The 23,488-nt window shown below is 39.3% G+C and overlaps 1 protein-coding gene across 7 annotated transcripts in view; it reads right to left on the bottom strand.

The window, feature by feature from the left end:
• CCDC149 (coiled-coil domain containing 149) overlaps positions 1 to 23,216 on the bottom strand; it is a 51,728-nt gene extending 28,512 nt beyond the window's left edge. For 3 of the 7 annotated variants that reach the window (XM_033513566.1, XM_033513568.1, XM_033513569.1), the window contains exons 1-4: positions 23,068 to 23,214; positions 14,556 to 14,717; positions 13,983 to 14,021; positions 3,044 to 3,151 (exon numbers count right to left, since the gene is read on the bottom strand). In XM_033513566.1, the coding sequence (XP_033369457.1) occupies positions 3,044 to 3,151; positions 13,983 to 14,021; positions 14,556 to 14,717; positions 23,068 to 23,115 (357 nt within the window). In that variant the 5' untranslated portion in view covers positions 23,116 to 23,214. Of the gene's footprint in view, positions 1 to 3,043; positions 3,152 to 13,982; positions 14,022 to 14,513; positions 14,718 to 23,067 lie in introns of those variants that run through there. The other 4 variants (XM_033513567.1, XM_015624993.2, XM_015624995.3 and 1 more) reach the window with 4 other exon arrangements.
• Positions 23,217 to 23,488: the final 272 nt, after the last annotated feature.

Raw genomic sequence — 23,488 nt, 5'->3', positions numbered from 1 at the left:
AGTCTAGGAGTCCATAGACAATGTCTGCACCAAAGCTGGACACTCCTGATTGTCAATAAAACATGCAGAAGGAAAAGGAAAACAAGCACAACCAATTCTTCACGGAAGACAGAAACCATCATGTTTAGCCACAGTCACATCAATTGTCTTCACCATGTTATCTTACAAAATCATAAAATGTGGACCAGAACTTGCAAATATGCTACCTGAAGTCCCAGTTCTGCCAAAACACACACACCCCATTTAACACTTCTCCTTGTTGCTGCATGAATGATTGTCTGCCTGGCAATACAGAAAGGACACTAACACCGCAGCCATTGCTCCCCATGCACCTTCCTCTTGCTCAGCACTGCAAGATCTTGGCAGCTTACAAAAGCAATTCTTTGCGTGGGTAGGGGTTCAGGTAAAGGCAACTGAGTCATCTTGTCTTGCAGAAGTCTCCAGTTTCTCTTAAGCTTTCTGTTTTTACCTTTTCACGTGAGAGAATTAGATTTTTTAGCTATCTTCTTCTATGTTTTAGTAATTGTTTCCAAGCATTGCTACCAAAACATTACGAAGGGAAATATTTACAAATAACTACCATAAAGATAGAAGAGCTTTCATGTGTCAGAACTTGTGAGATTGTAATCAATCATAAAAATAAATAGCTTTAGATATCTGTCACTGGAATGCTGCAGTCTAACTATTTGCTGTATTTTTCAAACAGCAGCAACAAATGCTTCCAGAGACTGTCTGAAGAAGTTTTGTTATTTGTGCCAACAAAAATCAACTTGAAATGAGAGGAAAAAATTATTCCAGTTTAACGAAATGTACGTAATTTGTTATTGCCTGATGACATGTTTAACAAGTACCTCCGGTTCAAGGTTTTCTTGCTAATCCAAGTGACTGTATCCTACTGGTGGCAAACATTAAAGTGGTGAAAAACAAGTCAAGCCATCAAAACATTTCTTTATCAATAGAGCTAATGTGTGATATTTAAAGAGGGTTTTTTTTTTCTTTTTTAGTCCTGCAAAGCTCTTGCCACTCAGTGACAAAGCCTGCATGAGTCACCCCTGCTCAGACACAGGCAGAATTGTTCATCCATAAGCAGCTTCACTTGCTGCAAAAGCAGCTGTTTGTTCATCTCTTGCCAGAAGTAAGGCTGACGTAGAGCAGCTGGGCAGGATGCCCTCCCTCACTTTGGAAAAAACAGTGAGAAGAATGCAGGGGAAAAATGTAAGAACAAGCAAATTATTATAGTTTTTTTGGGTTTTGTATATACCATACATTATCTGGACTCCAGTGCCTGAGGTAGCCCAGCTGCCAGTACAGAAGAACTGATGAGTAGAAGAGAATGGCTTTGTGAACAAGCTTAGAATTTTATCACTGAAGCTTGTAGGGAGAGAAATCTGACACAGGAGGAGAGTGTTAAATCCCTCAGAGAGATGGCAATGCTTTTTTAGGCACTTTGAAAACCAGCAACCTGACTCTAAAATAAGCTCTGTTTCTCATTTACTAGGAAAGTGAAGAATGTGTTCCAAAAATGAAAATCCTAGTCTAAATTAATCTGAGCCTGATGCAGCTCTTTCCTCCCACTCTTTATTTAGTGATGCACTATTTTGCACCTTTCAGAGAAAGGCACACCGGGCAGAATAACTCCTTTTGTACTTTTCCATTCATCTTGAAGATCATGAATTTAAATTCATGCTGTGAATACAGATGTTCTAAAGATAACTAGCTAATACCATGTTATTGGTGAACTTAAACAATGCCAGTTCAGGCACAAGGAAGTAGGTTACCAAGAGCATATACTGTCATAAGGAACTACAATATTGGTGTTGATATTTAAATGTGTTGTAGTTTTCCTACCTTTGCTTTCTGTTTGTACTTACAAACTCTTGCTATCTGTTCAGGACTGGCTTGGGAAGGCTGTGAGGTATAATATTGGTACAGGAGAACTGAAAGGCACTGACTTCTACACTGTAATACCATTCAACCAGTAACAAGCAAATGAAAATAAGAAGTGGGAAACCTGGTCTTTGAAGAGTTGAGCAAGTTGTGCTGAATGCTATGTATACTACAAGTTCAGGTTTCACTTGACCCTTTCCCAGCTCTATGACCAAAGACCTTCAAGGGAGGTCTTTGTGACAGTGAAAAAAAACCTGCATTATCCCAATATACTTATGTTTAAAAGAAAATAAATAAAATAAACTTAAATGGAAAGAAATAAACCCCATCTAAATAATTAAAAGACATTTCATTCCTATTCAAATTTAAAATCCCATAATTTTAAAACTGTAGTTGAGGGAGGGAAGCTATCATTATTTGTTTCAATTTTTTACTTTGTTAACCACCTCAACTCTCCAATTCAACCTCTCACTAGTTTGATCTCTGAATATACTTTTGCATAAAGCTCCAGCTGTGAATGTTACACATATTTGGCTTGAGTTTAAATATTTCAATTAATGGAGACAACAGGAGTTTGATTAATACCAAATGGCAGATTTTGAGCAATGTTCCATATAACTTGCTAAATTTAGCAATGAAATAAATTGGTTATGTAAGGGTAATGGGATGAGGGCTTAACAGAAAGCTCAGTATACATGTTTCTGATCAACTACTCCATATTTTTTAAGGGAAAAATTATGCTCCTCCAGCATCTGCTAAAATTTTACATTTCAGTACAAAAACCTGAAAATTATCACATGAAGAACACATGCTTATCTGTACTTATTTGTACTTATTTGTAAGAGGAAATATGAATAATAAAATACGTTTTTTTAAAAAAAAATAAAGGAACATAGAAAGTGTGTGAGCATTAAAGCAAGGCTAAATACAAAATACATAGTTAAGGACAACAGAGCAAAAGCAGCATACAAAAATATATAATAAGACGCACTTACTAGTATCCTTTACAACTTCTGCAGTTTAACTGTTTTAAGCACTTTTCTAATTAAAGTATTCTAGAAGTTCTGTAACCCATTATTTTGTTTTCCTAAGAAGTAAATGCAAAACTCTAGCCCAGTTTACACATTCCATTCCATTTACTGGCAGTTTGTAATACCTTATTGTCCCCTTGTACTTCTCCCAATCTCTGCTGAAGCTCTCCAATCTCTTCTCCAAGATGTTTATTTCGATCTTGAGCCTCACTCAGTAGTTGAGCAAGATTTGCCTAGAAAAGGAGTAAATATCAATCAGAAGTCAGTGTCTATGGAGAGAAGTCTAAGTGGTCCTTGAAAAGAAACCCTTGAATTACTCCTTATCTGCCAATAATCTTTACTTTTATTGTTGGTGGTACCCAGACTTCATGCATCATTAGAGAGATAACAAGAAAAGTCACCTGGGTTCCTTTATCTATCATAGTAGGAAATACATACAGCATGAGTGCATACAGACTCCCAGAACAGCACACAAAGCCCAAACAAGACAAACTGAAAACATCTACACTAGTTCCAGTACTGTGGCTGGTGGGAAGAATTAAATTCAGAATGCTTTGACAATATTTATGCAAAGCTGCCAAAATAACAGTTTTAAAGTTGAATCTAATTAGACAAAAGGCAGAGGTGAGAAAGAATTATGACACAATGGAAGTCCTCAAAAGCATTTAGAGCAGATTTCCAGAAAGTACAGAGATTATCAGCCAAAGTCCCTGCCCCTCTATGGAGCTAGAACATGGATATCTACTAGTGTAAAACTTCAAACGTGACCTGATTTTTGTTGTTAGGTATCATCTAGATTCTGGAAAAATAGAGGTGAAAGGTGGAGTTTAAAACCCACTCCTTTTCCCACCCAATAATCCAAGTTAGTCATGCACATTAGCCTACTAAGTTAGCAGGGCCAGCAGTCTGGTCTGTGATCTTACAATTAAATTCCATCAGCTTGATCACTAACCAAAAAATAAATCAAATCTCTTCTTTTCCTATATATGCTATCTGAAAATGAGCAAATGCTAGAGGTAAATGTATTCCATTTTTACCCTAAAAATGTCTCACGAATACACAAACATTGACTCAACACAGGAAAAAGCTACCAATGACAGCTTTTCTAAGAGAGTTAGAATCATAGTGGCTAAGGTGCAGCCTTTAAAGAAATTGCCTATGGACAGCTTGGAGTGTCACCCATTGCCATACTCTCAAGAGTATGAAAAGAAATGAAAAAAGAATTTTTGGATCTTCTAAGCATGACTTAGTAAAGCCTCATGAGTGAGTATCTCTGAGCCAACCTTAGACATACTCCCTGGATTTGAAGGAAATGCATTGACTGTAATTCATCTAGTGACAGTTCCTAGTTCTCTCTTGGTATTTTAGGTTTAGTTTTAGATTCCCTACTTGCTGTGCTTCTCTTTCAACTCTCCCATTTCTCTATTCTGACATCTCTCTTTTTCAATCTGCCTCTTTTACCCAGCGATTCAACTACCACTTGAGTCTCATAGGATGTTTCCATGAATTTTATCTTTACAATTCATACACTGTCAAATCAACAAGGCATCTGATTGCCATTACTGCAATCTTGCTCTTTGTTTGCTAACAACTGCTATTTCTACATGTCCTGCTTTACATTTAAAAGAACTATTAAGAGGAATGTATGAATGTGAATGTTCAGTAACATGAACTATGCTATGCATGCATATGACCATTTGCAGGATTGACTATTAAGCTACCATCAAGTTGAAGTTTTGTACATTACTATTGAAGAAGATAACTCCAAAATCCAATTGGTCTAAATTAGCAATAGCTGCGAACTTTTAAACAGGAAAAATAACTTAAGAAATGGGCAACATCCTACTTGATGAACAAGAAGCCTAAGTCACTGCTAGAGCTTCTATACTTCTGATGCTTTGAGACCAAAAGTTCAGAAGAAAGTAACGTAACTTTCAAAGTTTTGGAAGAGATTAAAGCATTTTTTAAACTACTGACAAACCTGAAGACTGCAATAAATAATTTGGGGGAAGAGTGTAATAGCAAAAGAACCCCTATAAATAGTCAATTTACAGCCAATACAGGACTAAAATTAAGCTGCTTCTAATTTTATTTTCAAGACAACAACGATTCAAGCAAGGCAAAAGATTCCTCATGTATGCTTTGGTGGACTGATTTTTTTCCTATGTCTTAAACAAATAGTGCAATAGTCATTCACAGGATGAATGAATCAAGGAGCTTCAGAACACATTCAATCAATGGTTTTGAGAAGTACTTCTAATGGCCATTTAAAAGAAAAAATATAAAGAACCTGTGTTTGATGGAAATTGTATTTAAACTGAAGTATCTACAGCTACTGCTTAGACGCAATTTTTTATTTTTTTAAACAAAGTTGATTTTCAATAAAGCCTGCCTTAGTTAAAAGGAATAAGATTTGCACAAACCTCTCTGAAACACCTCTATTTATAAAGTTCTTTTTTATGATGAATTGGAACAACTCCTAACACTGCAATAGCACATGTAATTTCAACACCTGGAAAGAACTCAATCTCACTAATCAGTGTTTACAGCCATAACACCATGATTTCAGCAGTATGTAGTTAAAACCTGGCTCCCAGTAAGAGCAGCAAAGGTATTACCAGGCCTATACTAAATCTTCCTGCTCAGATTTATTTCCTTTAAAACCATTTCTCTGGGGTTGCAATTCAATGCTGAATTTTATTTGTCAGTCATATAAATGACTTAACGTGACAAAAACCTTTATACTCACGACAGAGATTTTGGAAGAAACTTGAAACGAAGAATTTTAGACACCAAAATAAACCTGCCTTGTTTGACCATGCCAAGAGCATTACAATGAGCTAAGTATAGATTTACTCCTTCCTGCAAGCCTTGTATTGTACTTCTGTTAAACTGAAACAACCAAGCTATGTCACAGAAGTAGTCTCCAGTAATTACTCATTTCCCTGGCTTAGAGGTTCCATACAATGTATAATTTAGACTATTATGAATTTCAAAGGTTTTGGCAAGACCTTATTAAAGCTCTTGGTTAAATGTGGATAGAAGGAGAAATATTTGATTTTCAAAAGTGCTCTACTAGGCTTAAGGACAGCCAGCCAAGAGCATATGTTGATTGATACCTGGACTTGGTACCATTTCTTTGGCATATATAAGAAAACATACCATATGCTTGAAAGATGATAAAACTAACAATGGAGAACTGCCTTTATGAACCTGCAAGCAGGTTATTTTTTGAGGAAAGAGGGGAAATCTATGCAAAGGCAATTCATTTTTCCAAATGGCAATTTCTTTTCAATATTCATAGCACAAACACAGAATTCACTCAGAAATCCAAGGCGAGTTACTTCAATAGACAATAAAGCTCATATCATTTACCCATGCAACAAGAACAACTCTCTGTAAATTAGCCAAATTCAGCTTCTCTAGACTCAATTTCTTTGACAGTTTCTTTTGATTTTAGGTGAAGCCTTATAAAGGCCCCTGAAGCTGTGAAAGACTACTTCTTTCACTGACACTACACAAACTAACTCTGAAGTACCGATGAAGAGAGGCTTCTGAGCCATGAATAAAGAAGGGAAAGATGTAGAGGTACCTTTCTGAGGCCTGATCTTGTCTTCCCTCTGCAACAACCAGCAGCACTGGAAACTGTTTCTCCTACCCTTTTCCCAGTGGAGCTGTTTTAATACAAAGTAACAAGTATTGCTTCAGCCCTGTCTCTGTAACTGGCCAGTATCAGACAAGCTTCCAGAGTTCTAGCCACATTCCGTTTCTGGCAGGTTCTCTGGAGCCTCTGCAGCATGACTAGCTATTTGTTTTATATGCATCTGTTACGGGAAGCATGCACGTATCATACACTCAAAGAATAGCTGGAAGGAACTCATAAAGACCATCAAGTCTAACTGCTTCCACCTCACAGAACTATCCCAAAATAAAGCCATATACTAAGAGTGTTGTCCGGATGCTGCCTGAACTCTGGGTGCTGCAGCCACTTCCCTGGGGTGCGTGTTCAAGCGCCCAGCCTTCTCAGAGGAGCATCATTTTAGCACAGTCTAAATCTCCACTGCAGCGCTAGACATAAGATATTGTGCCCATATTCCTTTCTCTTCTGACCAAATGCAAGTGAAACCACAGCCAACAATCCCACCAGAAGCTGAGAAGAAAGGAGAAAAAGATGGCCGTGAGAGTGCCAAGTGGGAAATGCCTACCTTTACTACATAAAGGAAAAAAAGCATGATAGGTCAGAACTGAACAGAGAGTGAAAGATGTAATGGGATGGGATTACTCCAGACTTCCTCCTTTTCCACTTAGGCTTTGTTAAAATTTTCAAGAATATTTTTTTGGGATAAAAGTTGGAAAAGAACTCTTTTAACAATAGATGAGCATCAAAAAAATACCAATAAAAATATCTATAAATACTTATTAGCATAAGCCAGTAAATACCCGTCAAGCAGCAACAGATTTTTGCTCACTAGTGACCAATGACCTGATGAGAATCAACAGTAACTCCAAAAAGTCATCCCTGGCATTATGCACCACACTGGAGTTTGGCCCCTTTAACCATTTTGCAAATCTAGCTACACATACACACAGCATTATTTTTTTCTCCACAGCACTTTAAAAATGATGGATAGTAACAGTCTTTAATATAGCTCTCAATTCTCTTGCACATAAATCTTATCTGACACTTAAAAAAAAAATAAAGAAGAACATTTTGCCATTAGGGTACTACCTGAAAAAGTAATATGGGGAGGGGGAAAAGGGGGAAACTTCCAACATACTTTTACAATTTAAAAGTATTTTTAAATACAAACATTCCTATATTGCAATTTACAGTCTTTTATGTTTGTTGCAGCCACACCTTCAAACAAAGAAGAAAACTGAATTATAGGTCTGATAGAAAAAGGTTTGATGAAATGTTCAGCACGCTTGATGGGTGTGACTGATCACAAATTTAAGAGCAGTTTCTCCTCCAATGAATTCATATGCTTACAATGGCTGAATTAACACAGAAAAACCTGTTTTACTTACCAACTCCCCCTGTTCACTCTAAGATATGGCAACTGATGACCTCCCTTAGCACTAGCTTCCTTGCAATAAAATCCAAAAATTATTGTATTTTTCTCTTCAAGAAGAAAAACCAGAGAAGACTTTTAAAATTACAGATCCTGAGTATAAAAAACAAAATACACTTAATTTTGATCATATTTTCATGCCAAAAAGCAACACCAAAAATCAAAGCTTTGCCAAGCAGTCACTTGACATAAAACAAGAGAAGAAGAAAATCCTCTCCTAAATATTTTGAGCTCCTGAAGACATCGTAAGCTTTGAGATAATGCACAAAAAGAGTCAAAATCCCTTAAACATTTTGAGTGTTGTAATTAATTGATGGAACATTTACTGAGAGTACTCAGGTGCAGAGGTATGCACAAGTCTCTCTATTCATTAAGGTAAGACACAGCAAACAGAGAAGAAGCTGTTGTACACATCAGGCCTGAGGGACTATCATACCTATTAGAATGAGCATTTCTCCTGTCCTGGATTTCACTGGTGGACTTGTCAGCATTAAGTTAATGGCTGGACTCATGGTCTTTGAGTTTTTTTGCAATCAAAATGATTCTATGATTCTGTGTTAATGCAAAATGTATTTGTTGAAGAAACAATGGTGTCACTTCACAAAGCATGACTCCTAGTGTGGCTAACAAGTTCTAGGTTTTACATACTACCACCTGCTCTGACCAATGGAACAGATGATTTCAGTGTCCAGAAACAAAAATCTCTCTACTAGCTATGCTCCTGAAGCCAGGAAATCCATGGGAATATTGCTTTCTGTGTGTTGCAAGGACAGTGTCACTGTTTTCCAGCTGCTGCCTCATGCTATGGGAGTCAAACACATGCACCTTCAAACCAAAGCAAAGTGCACCAGTCCACATTTGGCATATGCATAATGTTTTTCATATTCAAACCCCTTGTAGAGAAGAGGAAATCATATTAATCTTCACAGCACCACTGTGAGATAAATACAAAATTATTCCTTACCCTGTAGTGTATTTTATCTACAGATTTTCTCATAGGACTCTGAATGCAGATTGTGCACCTTAACACAAGCCTAGCAAAACCTAGTGAATTCATTAATTAACAAAAAAAATGCCACATTAGTCATTATTTATGATGATGTCATGAACAATCATAAGGTAATCCCTGAAGTTTGTTTCAGAAGTGAATAGTGCTAGCTGAGTAGGCTGACAGAGCTAGAAGTGAAAGGGATCAAAATAGGTCCATTTGTGGTACGTCACAGCATAATCCTGTCTGAAATCTCCGGTCTTTCTGATGTTATGCCTGTGCCAAAATGTCATGCCCACGGACATATTCATTAGCAGGAGACAAGCTGTCTGACCAACATCCCAGTGAGTGGGTACCATGCTGCTGTGATACCAAGGCTCCTTGAAGCAGTCAGAATCTTGGAATTCATTCCTATGGATACACTGAGATGCATACACCTATGGATAACTGTAACAGCACTAAGGGCCCAGACCTTCAGGTTCTCTGGTGGGACTTTTTGGCTGGTAGGAGGATTAATCATCAAGCTGTGCTCTGTGCTAGGAATACGGCATAATTACATTACAGGACTCAGTATGGGAGCCTCAAAGACGGTTCTAGGACCATGGGATCCTCTCTAAGGCTCAACAGCTGTTTGGGAGACACAGGATCCACTTGACCACATGAGGCAGAAGTATCTTTGCAAGTAGGCTGGAGAACTTTAAAAGGAGAGCTTTACTCTTGAAATTATGTGGGAGGGAATAAGGAAGCTTAGGATAGGGTAGGCAAGCCAGGAGGCTGGGACAAAGGAAGAGAAAGGACTTAGCAATTCACAAAGCAACTGAGCTGAAGTGTAATTCCTTTGACCACAGGCATGTAGAAAAGGAGACTACCATAGAACAGCCTTGTAGGAAAGCTCTAAGCCTGTACCACAGAACCAGCACACTTGGATGCCTCTCCGAGGTCTCTAACACATGCAGCAGGGGGAATAAACAGAAGGAGTTTGAAGACTGTGTGTAGTTACAGGGTTGCAAATTTTGGGATCATGGAGAATCCATGGGATAGCTCACACAACTGGAGTGCTGTGATGAAGGGATACAGGCTCCTTAGGACAGCAAGAAGGTGACAAAGAGTCCTGCCCCTCACCCTTTTTTCTGTGAGAGTGCTCAAACACTGGAACAGTTTGCCCAGAGAGGCTGTTGAGTCACAGAGAATCAAAGCCATACTGAAAATATTCAACTTCATCTAGGTGGTTGTATTTGAGCAAGAAGATTGGACTAGTTGACCTCAAGAGCTGTCTTTCCACCTCCACTATTCTGTGGTCTTTTGGTGTTCAGTTCCATTTAATTTGATTCCTTATACATTTAAAATACAAATCTAAGACCTCCACAGTGACATATGCATTGTAGCTTTATTCTTGACACACAGCCCCAGTGCAAATCCATTATCTCCAACTGAGAGGTCTCACAGAGATCAAATTAAGGAAAGCATATTTAGGACTGTAGCCCAGCACAGCCGTTTTCCTAACAACGCATTTTACTTCATTTTTGTTTATTCAAAGGATCTCATTTGTATTAAAAAAACTTCCATTTCAAATAGAAGGTTGAAGGACTCACTGATTTGTTATATTAATGGCAAAGCTTCTCCCAAACTGAAGCTATATTGAAAATCTAAGCAATGTAGATGAAAATTATAGAAATCTAATCTATGTTTTCTTCTTTAAGTTTCCCAGTGCAGCAACACCGGCCAACATATAACTAGTAAACTTCCATTAAAACATCCTGTATCACAGTTAATGCATATAAATACATATCATTGCAGAACCATAGAATGGTAGAATTTCTATTTTATAGGATTCTCAGCAGAGGCTATTTAGACAGAGAAATATTGTAACATGTCTTGCAAAACAGGGAGTGTCTACTGTTTACTATTGTGCTGGTTTCAGCTGGAGTAGAGTTAATTTTCTTCACAGTGGCTGATATGGGGCTATGCTTTAGATTTGAGCTGAACACAGAGCTGATAATATGGAGATGTTTTTGTTATTGCTGAGCAGGACTGACACAGACCCAAAGCCTTTTCTGCTTTTTGTACTGTCAAGCTGGCAAGAAAGTTGAGGGGTGCCTGGGAGATTGGGAGGAGACACAGCCAGGACAGGTGACCCAAATTGAACCAAGGGATATTCCACACCATGTGACATCATACTCAATATATAAAATGGGGGGAAGAAAGAGGAAGGGGTGGTGTTTGGTGTGACGGCATTTGTCTTCTTTCCAAATCACCATTATGCTTGAAAGGGCCCTGCTCTCCCAGGGATGAGTAAACACCATGCCTGCATGTGGAAGCCGTGAATTAATTCCTTGTTTTGTTCTCCTTTGCTTGTGTGAGCAGCTTTTGCTTTTCCTATAAAACTCTTCATCTCAACCCACAAGTTCCATAGCTTTTACTCTTCTGATTCTCTCTCTGATTGCCCTGGTGAGGCAATGAGTGAGGGGCTGCGTGGGCCTTGGCTGCTGGCTGGGATTAGACCACTACAACCACGTCTGAATGAATTTTAACATAAAACACACTCTTCCTAATTCCTATTGTCCTGAAACAATTCACCCTTCCATTACTTATCAAAAAATTACTCTACACCTGACACCGTAAGACGTTTTAAAACTACCTTCAACGACACCATTTGAAAGTGTTAGGCACGAGGGGCCAGGAAAGCGCTGACAGCTCACAAGTGAACAACACTAATGGAGAAACATCTACAGTAGAAATAGAGATTTCTGTAGCACTGTTTCTCATTTTCTGCTTCTTCTGGTTGGCAGAAGGTGATGCACACAGAGCAATCTTTGGATAGAATCATCATAGTATCATAGAATTGTTTAGACTGGAAAAGATCCGAGATGCAAACACAGCATTGAGAGGGAAAACACTACAGAGCACTGCATGTTAAGGTATCTTTAAGTAACAATTTTGCAAAACCAGATTTTGAGTTAGCTGCTTGCTGACAGAAAATGCCTGGTTACATGATATTTCCATAAAAACTATGAAAATTCTGTGCTGGAAAACAGGATGAGAAGGCATGGTGGAAAACACAACATTTCAAGCAGTCACCAAACCTAATTGATAATAAAGAGGAAAAATGATGACAAGAAGACCGCAGCAATTACAACCAAATGATTACATTTAAGGTTCTAGACTGAAATTTCAATAATAAGCAATAATTTCTCAATTGTGGCAAACCAACACAACAGATAGAAAATTGTTAAGCATATCATGTTTTCATCTCATTTCTGACCATGGAAACAGTATGCACATTGTGTTGTGCAGAATTCGTTGGAGATCAGGGTCTCCTTTCATAAAGTGACTGAGGTCACAAACTTCTCCCAGCACACTTCTAGGGGTCCAGGAAAATAGGGAATGGAAGAAGCACAAAAGGGAGAGTGAACTTCCCTCTTTCTTAGGTGAGAAAATGCTAAGAAATGTATGTATGGTAATAATGGAAAAATATTCATAACTTTCTTTTATTACTCTCTGATGCATTTCTCAAAGCAAAACTATACTCTTCTTCAGAAAGGTTGTACTAACTACTCTAGGTTTTCCACCTTGTATGCTACAGACACGTTTTTCAGGAAAATGAAAACTCAAGAAGTACACTAACAGTCTACTACTGTACAACCTAATATATATATTGTTCTAGGAGGGAACCTTTCAATGACCCCATCTGAAGACAAGATTTTCTTTCTTTCACTGCTCCTAGCATCAACATGTAACTTCCTTGGAAAAAAAATTACTCCTAGGTAGATTAAAGATTTTCCAGGCATTTGCCCTGGTAAGACAAATTGCCAAAACTTAATGCAGTCACAGCTTCTGAATTTTGACTGAATTTGGCTAGTATTTTAGAAACAATTGCCAATTTTATTTATTTTGAAAGATGAAAGATGAATCAGATGAGCTATGGGATGGCAAATCTCTCTTCCTACTTATCTCTGTAATGATGCATACATTGCTTTGGTTTTTCTCCTTCAACTGGATATTCCTCAGCAACACTCAAAATGCACAAACTTGTATCTGGTCATAAAGTTTTATTAGAATTCTGTTGAAATAACAGAATTGCAAATAAATTATGCTAAATAATGAGGAAGTTAAATGATTCTACACTGAGCCACTGACTTCTTGGCAGCTATTTGTTTAAGTGCCTGAAGGAGTAATTATATTGCCTCTGGAAGTTTAGTTTAAAGCAACCAAAACCCTAAGCCATAAAATTTTAAGCAAATAGCAAGAACTACGTGCAAACTCTCTGGGAAAGGGTGATGAGTAAAACTTCTGATCCATTAACAGAATGTAATAAACATGTTTTAAACATAGTTAAGACTTCCAAAACTACCAATTACCGCAACAATTTTTGTTCTTTTAGATTGTCCTCATCTCCCTGCTCCACACATTGACTTTTGGGTGCCATTTTTCTCTAAAAATTATCTTAATTTTAAGATGTGACAACCAACATTCCACAACAGGGACACACTATATGGATATCCAGGAACAAAAATGCATGTGAGCAGGCAAGAAGTTTTTCAGGGGAACCATAAAATGCAATTATCATTGTTTTACCATTTATAACTCAGAGTCCAAGTGGCCTGGGAGAATACTTAATGGAAAACAACACTCACAACAATAAATTAACAATTATGGAAAGCAGACAATGCATTCCCAGCTTACTTTTAAGTATGAGAAGTTCTGTCACAAATCCATTTTAGGCCTCAATACAGAAGAATAAACAACAAGGAGAACAATCTCAAGTCTCTATACACTGACCAATTTCAGTCTCAGGTGAACATGAAAGCAACAGCCATATATTCTATAGTTCAGGTATTTCACAGTGAAATGTGTAGACAAAAGCATAATTTCACATTTTAAAGATTCAGCTTTTCAATATTCAGAAATGCTTGCTTTTTCACCAGATTTCTTAATTAATATTTTTAGTCTTTTGCAAAGTACTTTTGTAGCAGATAAATAACATCACCTGAAAAAAACTCCTACCTGTTTCCTCTTTTCAGGTGGAAGCGATGGATCCCCATCCTACAAATAAAAAGATACATTTTATTGGCAGATTATTCCTGAAACCAGAAAATATATTAATTCTGTGAATCTAATTGCAGAACATATATTTTAACTAAAACGCTAACAATTTTTTTTTACATACTACTGATTAATACCAGTAATACTAACTTCAAATTAAAAAAATTCTAAAGTTGAAGATCTGTTTAGATTTCTAGAACACCAGTTCATTACAAATTTGTGTTGCATTAATGTTCATACTGGTACATTAAGTTTCTGTCGAATAATAATACCACAGTCAGTTTTTAAATGGAATTATCACTGAAACTGATTTCCTCAGAGCATGCACTGCATTTCTCCATCCTATATAACAAGCACTGCCTCATGAATGTAGAACAAATGAGTAATAATATGATCAGGGCTGTCCAACTGCAGGAATACTGCAAACAAGTACATAAACATTTTTACAGCAGCCATTATGGACTTCTTTCCAATTTTTTTTTGGAAGTTCACCTTTGTCCCCTAGTTATACAGTCTTCATAAAGAACAACCTACAATCAGCTCCCGATACTTCTTTTTCAGAGACTGGTGTCGTTCCCGCAACTGGTTGGCCATAAGTTTGTACTGGTCTCTTTCTTGTTGACAGGTGTCCAGCTCTTTGGAAAGGATTAGCAATGCCTCCTTTTTACTTTCGAGTTTCCTTTTGCACACCAGATACTGCAGAAGAGAAAAAACCCATACATGTAACAAGCCATTTCTACCTGAGTCAGTACTGGATACTCAGGAGGCTCAGGTTCCACTGTGAAAAGTTGGAGGAAGATTGCACAAGATCAAAGTCTGCCACAAGTCATATTATTAATAACAATCATGGGGAAGGTATCTCATACAGAAAGCTTGAAATCCATCTGTAAGGCCACATGTTCACCTGATCACTGTGACTCAGAAAAATTTATCAATTTGAGTTTCTCATTCTTTTCCTTAAATGTAATAGCATGAGGAACCTTACAATTTGCCCAGCAGCCCTGACAAGGCTGCTAGAAGGAAGAAGCATTTCCAAAATCTCTTTATGTGCTCACAATAACCAGCTGCCAGGTAGCAACCAATCGTTCCTGCTTCACTTCCCACTGCCGTCCTTCTTCCCACTACCAGCAATGTCCTCTGGACTCAGCCTCGCAACTGGACACTGAAATGGCACCATGCAACAGCAAAAGGGTTTTGCTGTTTTGTAACAGCAAAAGGGGCCACATGAATGATAACCAAAATTTACCTTGACTAGGAAACAATTATAGTGTGATGCCCTAACACCACACATAAAAGAAACTTAATTATGCTGTGATACTACAGGCACATGCTTGTTTGAGGCAAAAATAAAAAGGGAAATAATGCAGGAATGCCACAAACACCTAAAGGGGGAGGGAGGGCAGAGGATGAGCCTTCCCCTGCAGCCACCACTTCTCATGTGAAGGACTCACGCACTAAGCGAAGCAGAACTTGCAAATCTTAGCTGTTCTGCATTAGTCTGATCTGCTTCGTTGCCTTTCCCCATTGAAAGGAAGAGTAAGGTGTATGTCATCCTCAATGTTACCTATCAGAACTTCCAGGTAACTTTTTTCACTTAACATGATGTTCGATCAGCAGATACTTATTAGCCCTTCACTTGACACTGCTCATGCTAAAGTATGTATTTCTATTTCTGATGTTACTGACATAAGATGTGGCTCTAAATGCTTTCTGAATGTGATCTGCAAGAGACCAAATACCACAGCAGTCATGAAAACAATTTATAGTTTCATTATATCCTCTGACAAGAATACTTTGTCATTATGGGCTCTTGCACAAAGCAAGAACATCAGCACTTCCATACTGTTCAAGCCAGTGCTGTTCTTTGGGACAAAAATCATTCTTTCTATGTACTACTTGCTTGGAACTAACTTTGTTAACCTCAATTTCAAGTCAATGAGAAAGGAAAAAGTGAGTTTGGTGTATTAGTACAGACAACCTTTTCCAAAAATGGTAAATGCTTACTTGCAAAAAAAGTGGGAAGGAAATGAGAAAAGCAGTTCCAAGAAGGATGTGAACTCTCAAAAAGGACGCTTCCACCTTGGATTAATTTTATTTCTGGCAATACTGAAGTTGAAATCCTGCCATAAATTTTCTGGATTATGATGCCTTGGCATCAACAAAGGAAAGTGTACCTATGTACTTATGTCCTTACTGATACCTTACACAAATGTCAAATCCCCTGATAAAGGACTGAAAGGTATGAGAAGCTAAACTTTAATATTGTCAGTAAGTGATTATACTAAACTGCTTCAAACTTGATAAAGTAATTCCTTCCCTTACAGTGAAATATTTGTCAATCTCTCTTCTTTTTTCACCTATTTCATTCCCTAAGTAATTCTAAAATAAGCCTTTGCTAAACTGTTTCTAAATATTAACAATCTGATAGAGTAGTTGCTAATAAAAATGAGTAAAATAAAACCTCCCAATCACTTTTAAAAAAACCAAACCTCAACAGCCTAAAGCCCTGAACCAAGTAGCCTGTCCTGTTCCTTTAACAGGAAGAATCCCAACAAGAATGAAGCTGGCCCATCCAGCCAACACCTGTGTGGAGTAGAGCAGCCGATACCATGCACACAGTGGGAGTGGAAAGAAGCCAAACATCTTGCCTTATACACCCACAATACCTGCAGGTGCCTGCAAACCTTGCCTCAAGAGCTGCTGGATGAAACCGTGTATGAGAGTCAGGAGTGAACCAGAGCATGTGGATTAGACTGCAAAACCCAGCACTTACCCAGCAGGAAATACAGACCTAGCAGCAAACAAATCCTGCTTCTGCCATGAGTCACAACCCTCTACAAAGGACACACTCAGAGCATACAAGAAGGCTTCACCTTTTACAGCAGCACTAGAAGGGGCTGGGGAACTCTCCACTACCCATTAGCCTGAGGATAACGAACCATAAACAGACTGGGGACAGCAATGTTCAGGATCTAAATGAAAAGGAATAATGATGGCCTCCTTGTTTAAAATCTGTTTTAACTAGATGAACTACATACTGATGATGTTGGCATCTCTTCTCAATGTACTATTTGGATTTTAATATAAAAATGACCACATAAAAGGCTTTTTGAAGTAATTTTTTGCCTTTACACATATTGACTTTCCCAAATAAACAGAATAAAACCAGTAATAACATAATAATTTGTTTCCATGGGCTTATGGTATGAGAAACAATAAAGCCAGAGCATTTCTGTGGAATCTGATTATTCAACAGGGCTATGTTTGCAGTTTTCATTACCATTACTGAAGGAAAACCAAATTTCACAAAGACAGACCTCAAAGACGTTATTCAATGTATTTGTTTCTGAATGTTAAAAAACAGGCCAGCAATAATGGCCATAAAATGACCCAACAACTGTATACCAGAAATGGGTTCTAGTCAGGGAAATAACTGAGTCCCATCAGCAATTTCCCTTATATGGACAAATAAGTGCAACAAAATTGGTATGCTGTCAAAAAGAACATACGAGTGTGACAAGTCATTTTGGAGCAATGAAAGAAATAAGGCAAATTTTCTCAAACAGTCTGAAAAAAAAATATTCAGAAAAAAAGTATTATATAATAAAAGTATTCTGAAAAAAAGTGGATGCTTCTGACATTCACTCATGTAGAGACTTCCTCCCCTACAACTGAAGGAAAGCCCACATCTCAGGTGCTGTCTGTCAGTGAGACAAACAATTGAATTCTGTTATGCACTACAGTTATTATGAAATATTCTTATTGTCTTTTGTTTCTTTTAAATTATTGGTACAAAATAATCTATGAATTTAAAAACAAAGCCAAATGAGAACCCGCTGCTATACATTCAATCTAAAAGATACAATGTACAACTTTACATATCTGTCTAGTGACTTTTATCTACCAATGTGCTGTTATCTGCAATAAAGTAAATTATAATTGCTACAAGGAAGATCATAATAATTAAGGGAATATATGTGGCATCCTACATTATTGCCTGAACTGCTTTACAGCCAGATGACTACTTTGATGAAATTGAGTAAAAAGAGACTGACATTACAGGAGAGTGTAACTGCTCCAAGGTGACCCTCTGCATCGAACACTTAGTATTTGTCCATTGCTATTTTTAGTGACAAATCTGGGTAGATCTCATTAATGACGCTGTAGACACGGTCTAATAATCTGATGAAGCTGGGACACGGTCAAGGTTTTAGACTTTTTTTTAAACCAACAAACACACTGAATTCCTAACAGATTTTTTTTTTTTAAATTTGTACAAGTTACTGGCCTATATTTTGGTATTTAATGACAATTAATGTCTTGGAAAACATCTAATTTTCTGCAAATAGAAGCAGAGATACTATCTCCAATCTGTGCTTTGGAATCACTGTGGATAATATTCTGTCTTCTCTTGACACTTGAGCGCCTTGTGTCCTCAAATGCTGAAAGGCTACTACATTACATTGGACCTTGAAACCTATCATCAACCCTGCTCTCTGAGAAACCATGACATCTACTCACCATCTTTTGACAAGAGATCCAGCTGTTACCAAATTGCCTGAAGTTTTATCAAATTTCTCCTGACTGTACTCTTGGAGACAATTCTGTTGCAGAAACTGAAGGGCCCCAAGATGCACTGCAATCTCACGTTTGGGATGTTTGCTGACTGTGTTTCTATAATGTGGCTCCCTTTGACTTCAGATTAAACTATTAACTTATCTGAAAGAGCCAAGCACTCAGACCCAGAGAAATATACAATTACTGGCCATTTGCTTGCCATCTCACTTCCTGATGTGATTTATCTCTGATAAAACCTGAAATAATACAGTGACCTTGGTTTTATCCCACCATATCAACTCTGCTTTTCCTGCCACCCAGCTCTTGCTTCACTGGCTGCCTCCCGGCTGCTGAAACACAAAACAGGCTGGTATCTTTAACTGATGATAGAAATGATATAAGCAGCTCCTCAGAACACCATGTCTTGTCTTGATGGCAATACAACACCACATCATCTTCACTGGCCACTTATGAATACCACAATTTAGTCGTTAACATTTCTGTGTAATGTGGCCCAACCCTCAGAAGATTTATATGCTGTGTATCAGATAACATTATCAATTTCTCTCTGCTTGTTTCACAACATCCCTGTGGGCCCCTTAGTCCAACTTGAAACATGGAAACATGTAAAAAAGTAAACACTTTTTTTGGTTGCCCAAAAGTCCAGCATGCAGGTCTTCACAGCACTCTCCCACAGCTCCAGGGAATTTTGGAGTACAGTAAATCACAGTGCCAACTCTTTTAGCATTTTCATTTCATTTCCCAAATGTCAAAGTCATTACAATGCCATCCCAACCAACCAGAGACCTTAGATTATCTGCTTCACTTTGTTCTTCCCTACAGCCCCTGTATTTGTCCACATCAAGAAAAACTGTTAAACTAGTGGTTCCAAAGCCTGCTGGGCCACTCATAGAGGTTTGGCAAATTTGTATTTCATGCTTCGTTTGAGAAGGATACATGACAGAATGTTACAGAGATAATAGAAATATGAAAATCTCACCAGTTTTCCTTCCTCTTCTCTCTTGTCCACATAAAAAATTGTGCAACCAATGGGAAAAATGTGCTCTGCCAATTACAAGCAGGCTAGGTATCTCTTCAGAAGTCATGTCTGGAAATCATGTTGAAATCTAGCTATTTTAGCTAGAACTACTGCTCAACAGTTTGGTAAGTCCAAAATTACTAGGCAAGGGAGCTCAAGAAACAAGCATATCACTTTCGCCTGTGCTGCTGAAGACCACAGGCAGTCAATAACCAAGAAACAGCCTCTCGTGAATGAAAAATTAAATGGAAATTACATCTCTTCAAACTAACTTTAGGAGGCACAGTCACAAATGAGTAGCTGTAAATAGCACTAAACACTAATGTGTGTGAGGTGACAGAGAAGCATAGAAGTTGGCAAATCTGAGGGACCTTGAAGATCATGTCATTTCAACTCCACTGCCACAGGCAGGGACACCCTCAACTAGACCAGGTTGCTCAGACTCCCATCCAAAGTGGCCTTGAACAACTCCAGGGATGGTGATGAGGAATGGAATGTACTCTTGGATAGTATTTTGAGATTTATGAACATCACTGGTTTATGAAGGACTTGGGCCGCCAGCAAGAAAGCCCTTGCTACAGCTCAGTCTCTTGTATCTCAGCAGTTACTGACCAGGTCTTCACCCTACAACTTTGCCCTGGCTTCTAAATACTCTTAATGTGGGTCACTGAGTGACATACATGGTAGACAAAAACCAAGAGCCCAAGCAGAAAAACTACATGATAACTCAACAGAGTAATTAATCTTTCATATATGTATATATCTATATATTTATCTCCATACATCCATCACCAATACATAAACTTAGCTAGAGAACAGTTAAAATTTATGTGGATTCTTGCTCCTGAAGTGAGCACTTCTGCATTTAGTTTGTGAGACTACCAATGGAAATAATGATTCTTATGCCTATTCAGTGTTTGCTAAGTTGGCTTTGTCCCAGTATTCCTACCTACGTCATCCTATTCAGTTAGTTTACAGAATGCTCAAGGTACATGTGGTGCAAAGATTGTTCAGAGTACCAGGTGCACACTAGGCCTGAAATACGTGTGCTGTAAAATAAGTGGAAAAATACATAACTATGGAGGCAAAAGAACAAGCAAGAAGTTAGTGGTGAGAATAGTAAAGACAGAGAAAGGTATGTGAAAGGGTACAGAGCAAAAGGCACTGAAATGGAACCAAAGTCAAAAGGAAAAAGAAGAGTAAATACAGAAAAAGACTGAAACATACAAAAATAATTTTTTTTTTCTAATGAAAAATGGAAAGGCAACCTACAAAAATAAATGCTGTGTGTACAAGTGTTTGTGCATAAGGACCAAATACACATCCTAACCACTTTTCCTAACAGCTGTAGCACCATAGTTTTAAAACTTACCATTGCTTTGACAAGTATTTCAACTACTCCTACCTTTCAAACCTGGAGGATTTGGCTTATGGAAATGAAAAAGTACATGACCACAGGTCTGAACCCATCAGCTTCTGGTCCTTCACACCAAGATTTTTAACTCCATCTTATGTCTTAATTGTCTACCACCTGCAATGGGAGAGTGTTTGTTCAGAGCTACCATGTCTTTTCTTCCCTGTGTTACCTTGTGTTTTGAAAGCACTTCAGGATTTTTTTGAAATGCACAGGGGTAAAAAAATACCCAGCAGACACTGAAGCTAGGAGGCCTTGAGAATATCTGTACTACTGAGTGATATGGTAAATTAAAAAAACTTATTACAAGTTATTTCAGAAGTATGAGCCACTTTCTCACAGACCCATTAGGATGTTAGAGCTAATGGGTAAAACACATGGAGTGAATTACAACAGCCAAAGAAAGAGGAAGACAAAAGAGAAAAACCTGTATCTTGACAGCACATACTACAGATTTTACCCAGAAATATGGGTTGCAAACCTGCTGTGGAAACAGTCAGAAAGGAAGGAAAGGTGGAATATAAGTCATTATGCTTCTAATTTTTCCTGAAAAAAAAAAAAAAAAATTATATGTATGTTTAAGTATCTACAAGAATGTAGCTTATCACACTCATTAAACTTTACTACAATCAATAAGCCCCTGAACTGAAGTAAGTGCTCAATTTTAGCACTGAGTTTTTAGGTTAAATTATATACACAGTAAAAAAGTTCCAAAGTAATTCTAAATTACTTTTTAAAGGAAGGTATAGCAACATTTCCTCTGAACACACCTCACGATTTGTCTCCCATCTGAAATCACCCCCATCCCAAATAAAACCCCATTTGAGAAAGGAGATGCCAACATTGCACAACCAGGTGTAGTGCACACTACTAAAAGTGCACTCTTCACAGAAAGTGAAGTTGGATCATTTTGTGTCTTTGGAAGTACTGTGTTGACAGACAGTCTCCAATTCTGGATGTACTGTACTAGCACATATCTAGGCCCATACAAACTCCCATTGAAATCACCAGGAGTAGTGACAGGTTCAATACCCTAAACTCAAAGATCTTTTCGATAGGTCAGGGCCTCAGGCCTTACACTCAGTTAACATAAGGGAGGCAAAGCCCCCCTGAAAATAGGGGAATTCACCTGTGTGCATCATACTGTAGGACAGTCCAGGCCAATGTCATTTGCAGTTTTACCTGCTAGCTGTAAGCATAAAAATACTATTTTTACAGTAATGCAATGTAAAAGTCAGCATGCCAGCCTACTTCATGAGTTTGGCTAATAAACAGTTTTGTCTTCAATAATACTCCTTTAAATGATACTGACCTCAAGTTGGTTTGAGTTTGATAACTTACCCTACGTGAAAATGTGTACCTGTAAATGCTGTGGATGTTTTAATGGGGATGCAGTGGACAATAATGTTTCTATATATGTAACTGGAAAATCCTCCACCTGTTGAAGCTCATGGGCACGGTGCTATTACATTCTTTTCTCCCATAGTATAAATGTCACCATGGGTCTCAAAACCCTTTCATATGTGATTCAAGTGCAGTAAGAACGCAAGGCACACAGCACAGGGGCACAGCCCGGTCTCCCGGGCAGGTGCGGCAGCTGCACTGCGCTGCTCCTCCGGGCCCGAGGCCTCGGCCATCCCCGCGGCTCAGGGAATCCTCAGCGGTTTCAAACCAGCCGCAGCAGCAGCACCAGCGCCTACAACCTGCTCTCTGCAGCCCCAGGGCGGTTGATACACGGGAAGGTTCGCAGGCCCTTGCTGCCGGCGCTCGGCAGCAGCGCAGGGCCGCGGCGGCAGCCCGAGCAGGGCAGGGCCAGGGGCAGACGTGGCCACGCAGCGCAGCCGCGGCCGGCACACCTCGGCGCCCCCCGCCCGCCGCTCCAGCCGCTGCCGCCTGCTCGGCCGCGGGCCGGCTCCCCTGCCGGCGGCTGTGCCGCTCTCCCCGGCATTTCCTCGAGGCGCGGGGAGCAGCCGGGCCCGCCCGCCGCTCTGCCTCGGCGCCCGGCGCCCCAGCCCGCGGGCCCCCCGCCGCCTCACCTCGCTCAGCAGCCCCTGCCAGTCGCTCTCGCTGCGGTGGGAGCTCATGGCTCCGGCGGGCCACGGCGCCGGTGAGCGGCTGCTCCCGGCCCGGCCTTCGCCGAGCAACCGGCGGGAGAGGCGGGGACTGCGGCCACCTCTGCCGGCCCGCCCTGCCCCCCGAGCGCCGCCGGGACCGGCCGCGGTCGCCGCACGGGGCCGGGCCCCGGGCAGAGCGGTGAGGCCCGAGCGGCACCTGCCGAGGGCTGTGCGGGAGTGCCTGGGGTGCGTGTCCCAGAGAAGGGTCCTCCTCTCCTTACGTGAGCCTCCTGCATAACAGCTTGGCACTGCTGCCATCCCAGGCTCTGGACAGCCAGACTTCCGTGAGGACTGGTCTATGAGGGGAGCGGCGTCAGGGAGGCTTTAGTATTATGTATATGTG

This window comes from Parus major, chromosome 4, assembly GCF_001522545.3.
Source record: "Parus major isolate Abel chromosome 4, Parus_major1.1, whole genome shotgun sequence".
In the NCBI taxonomy this organism is placed as follows: Eukaryota; Metazoa; Chordata; class Aves; order Passeriformes; family Paridae; genus Parus; species Parus major.
This window is presented reverse-complemented; position numbering and strand designations above follow the sequence as displayed.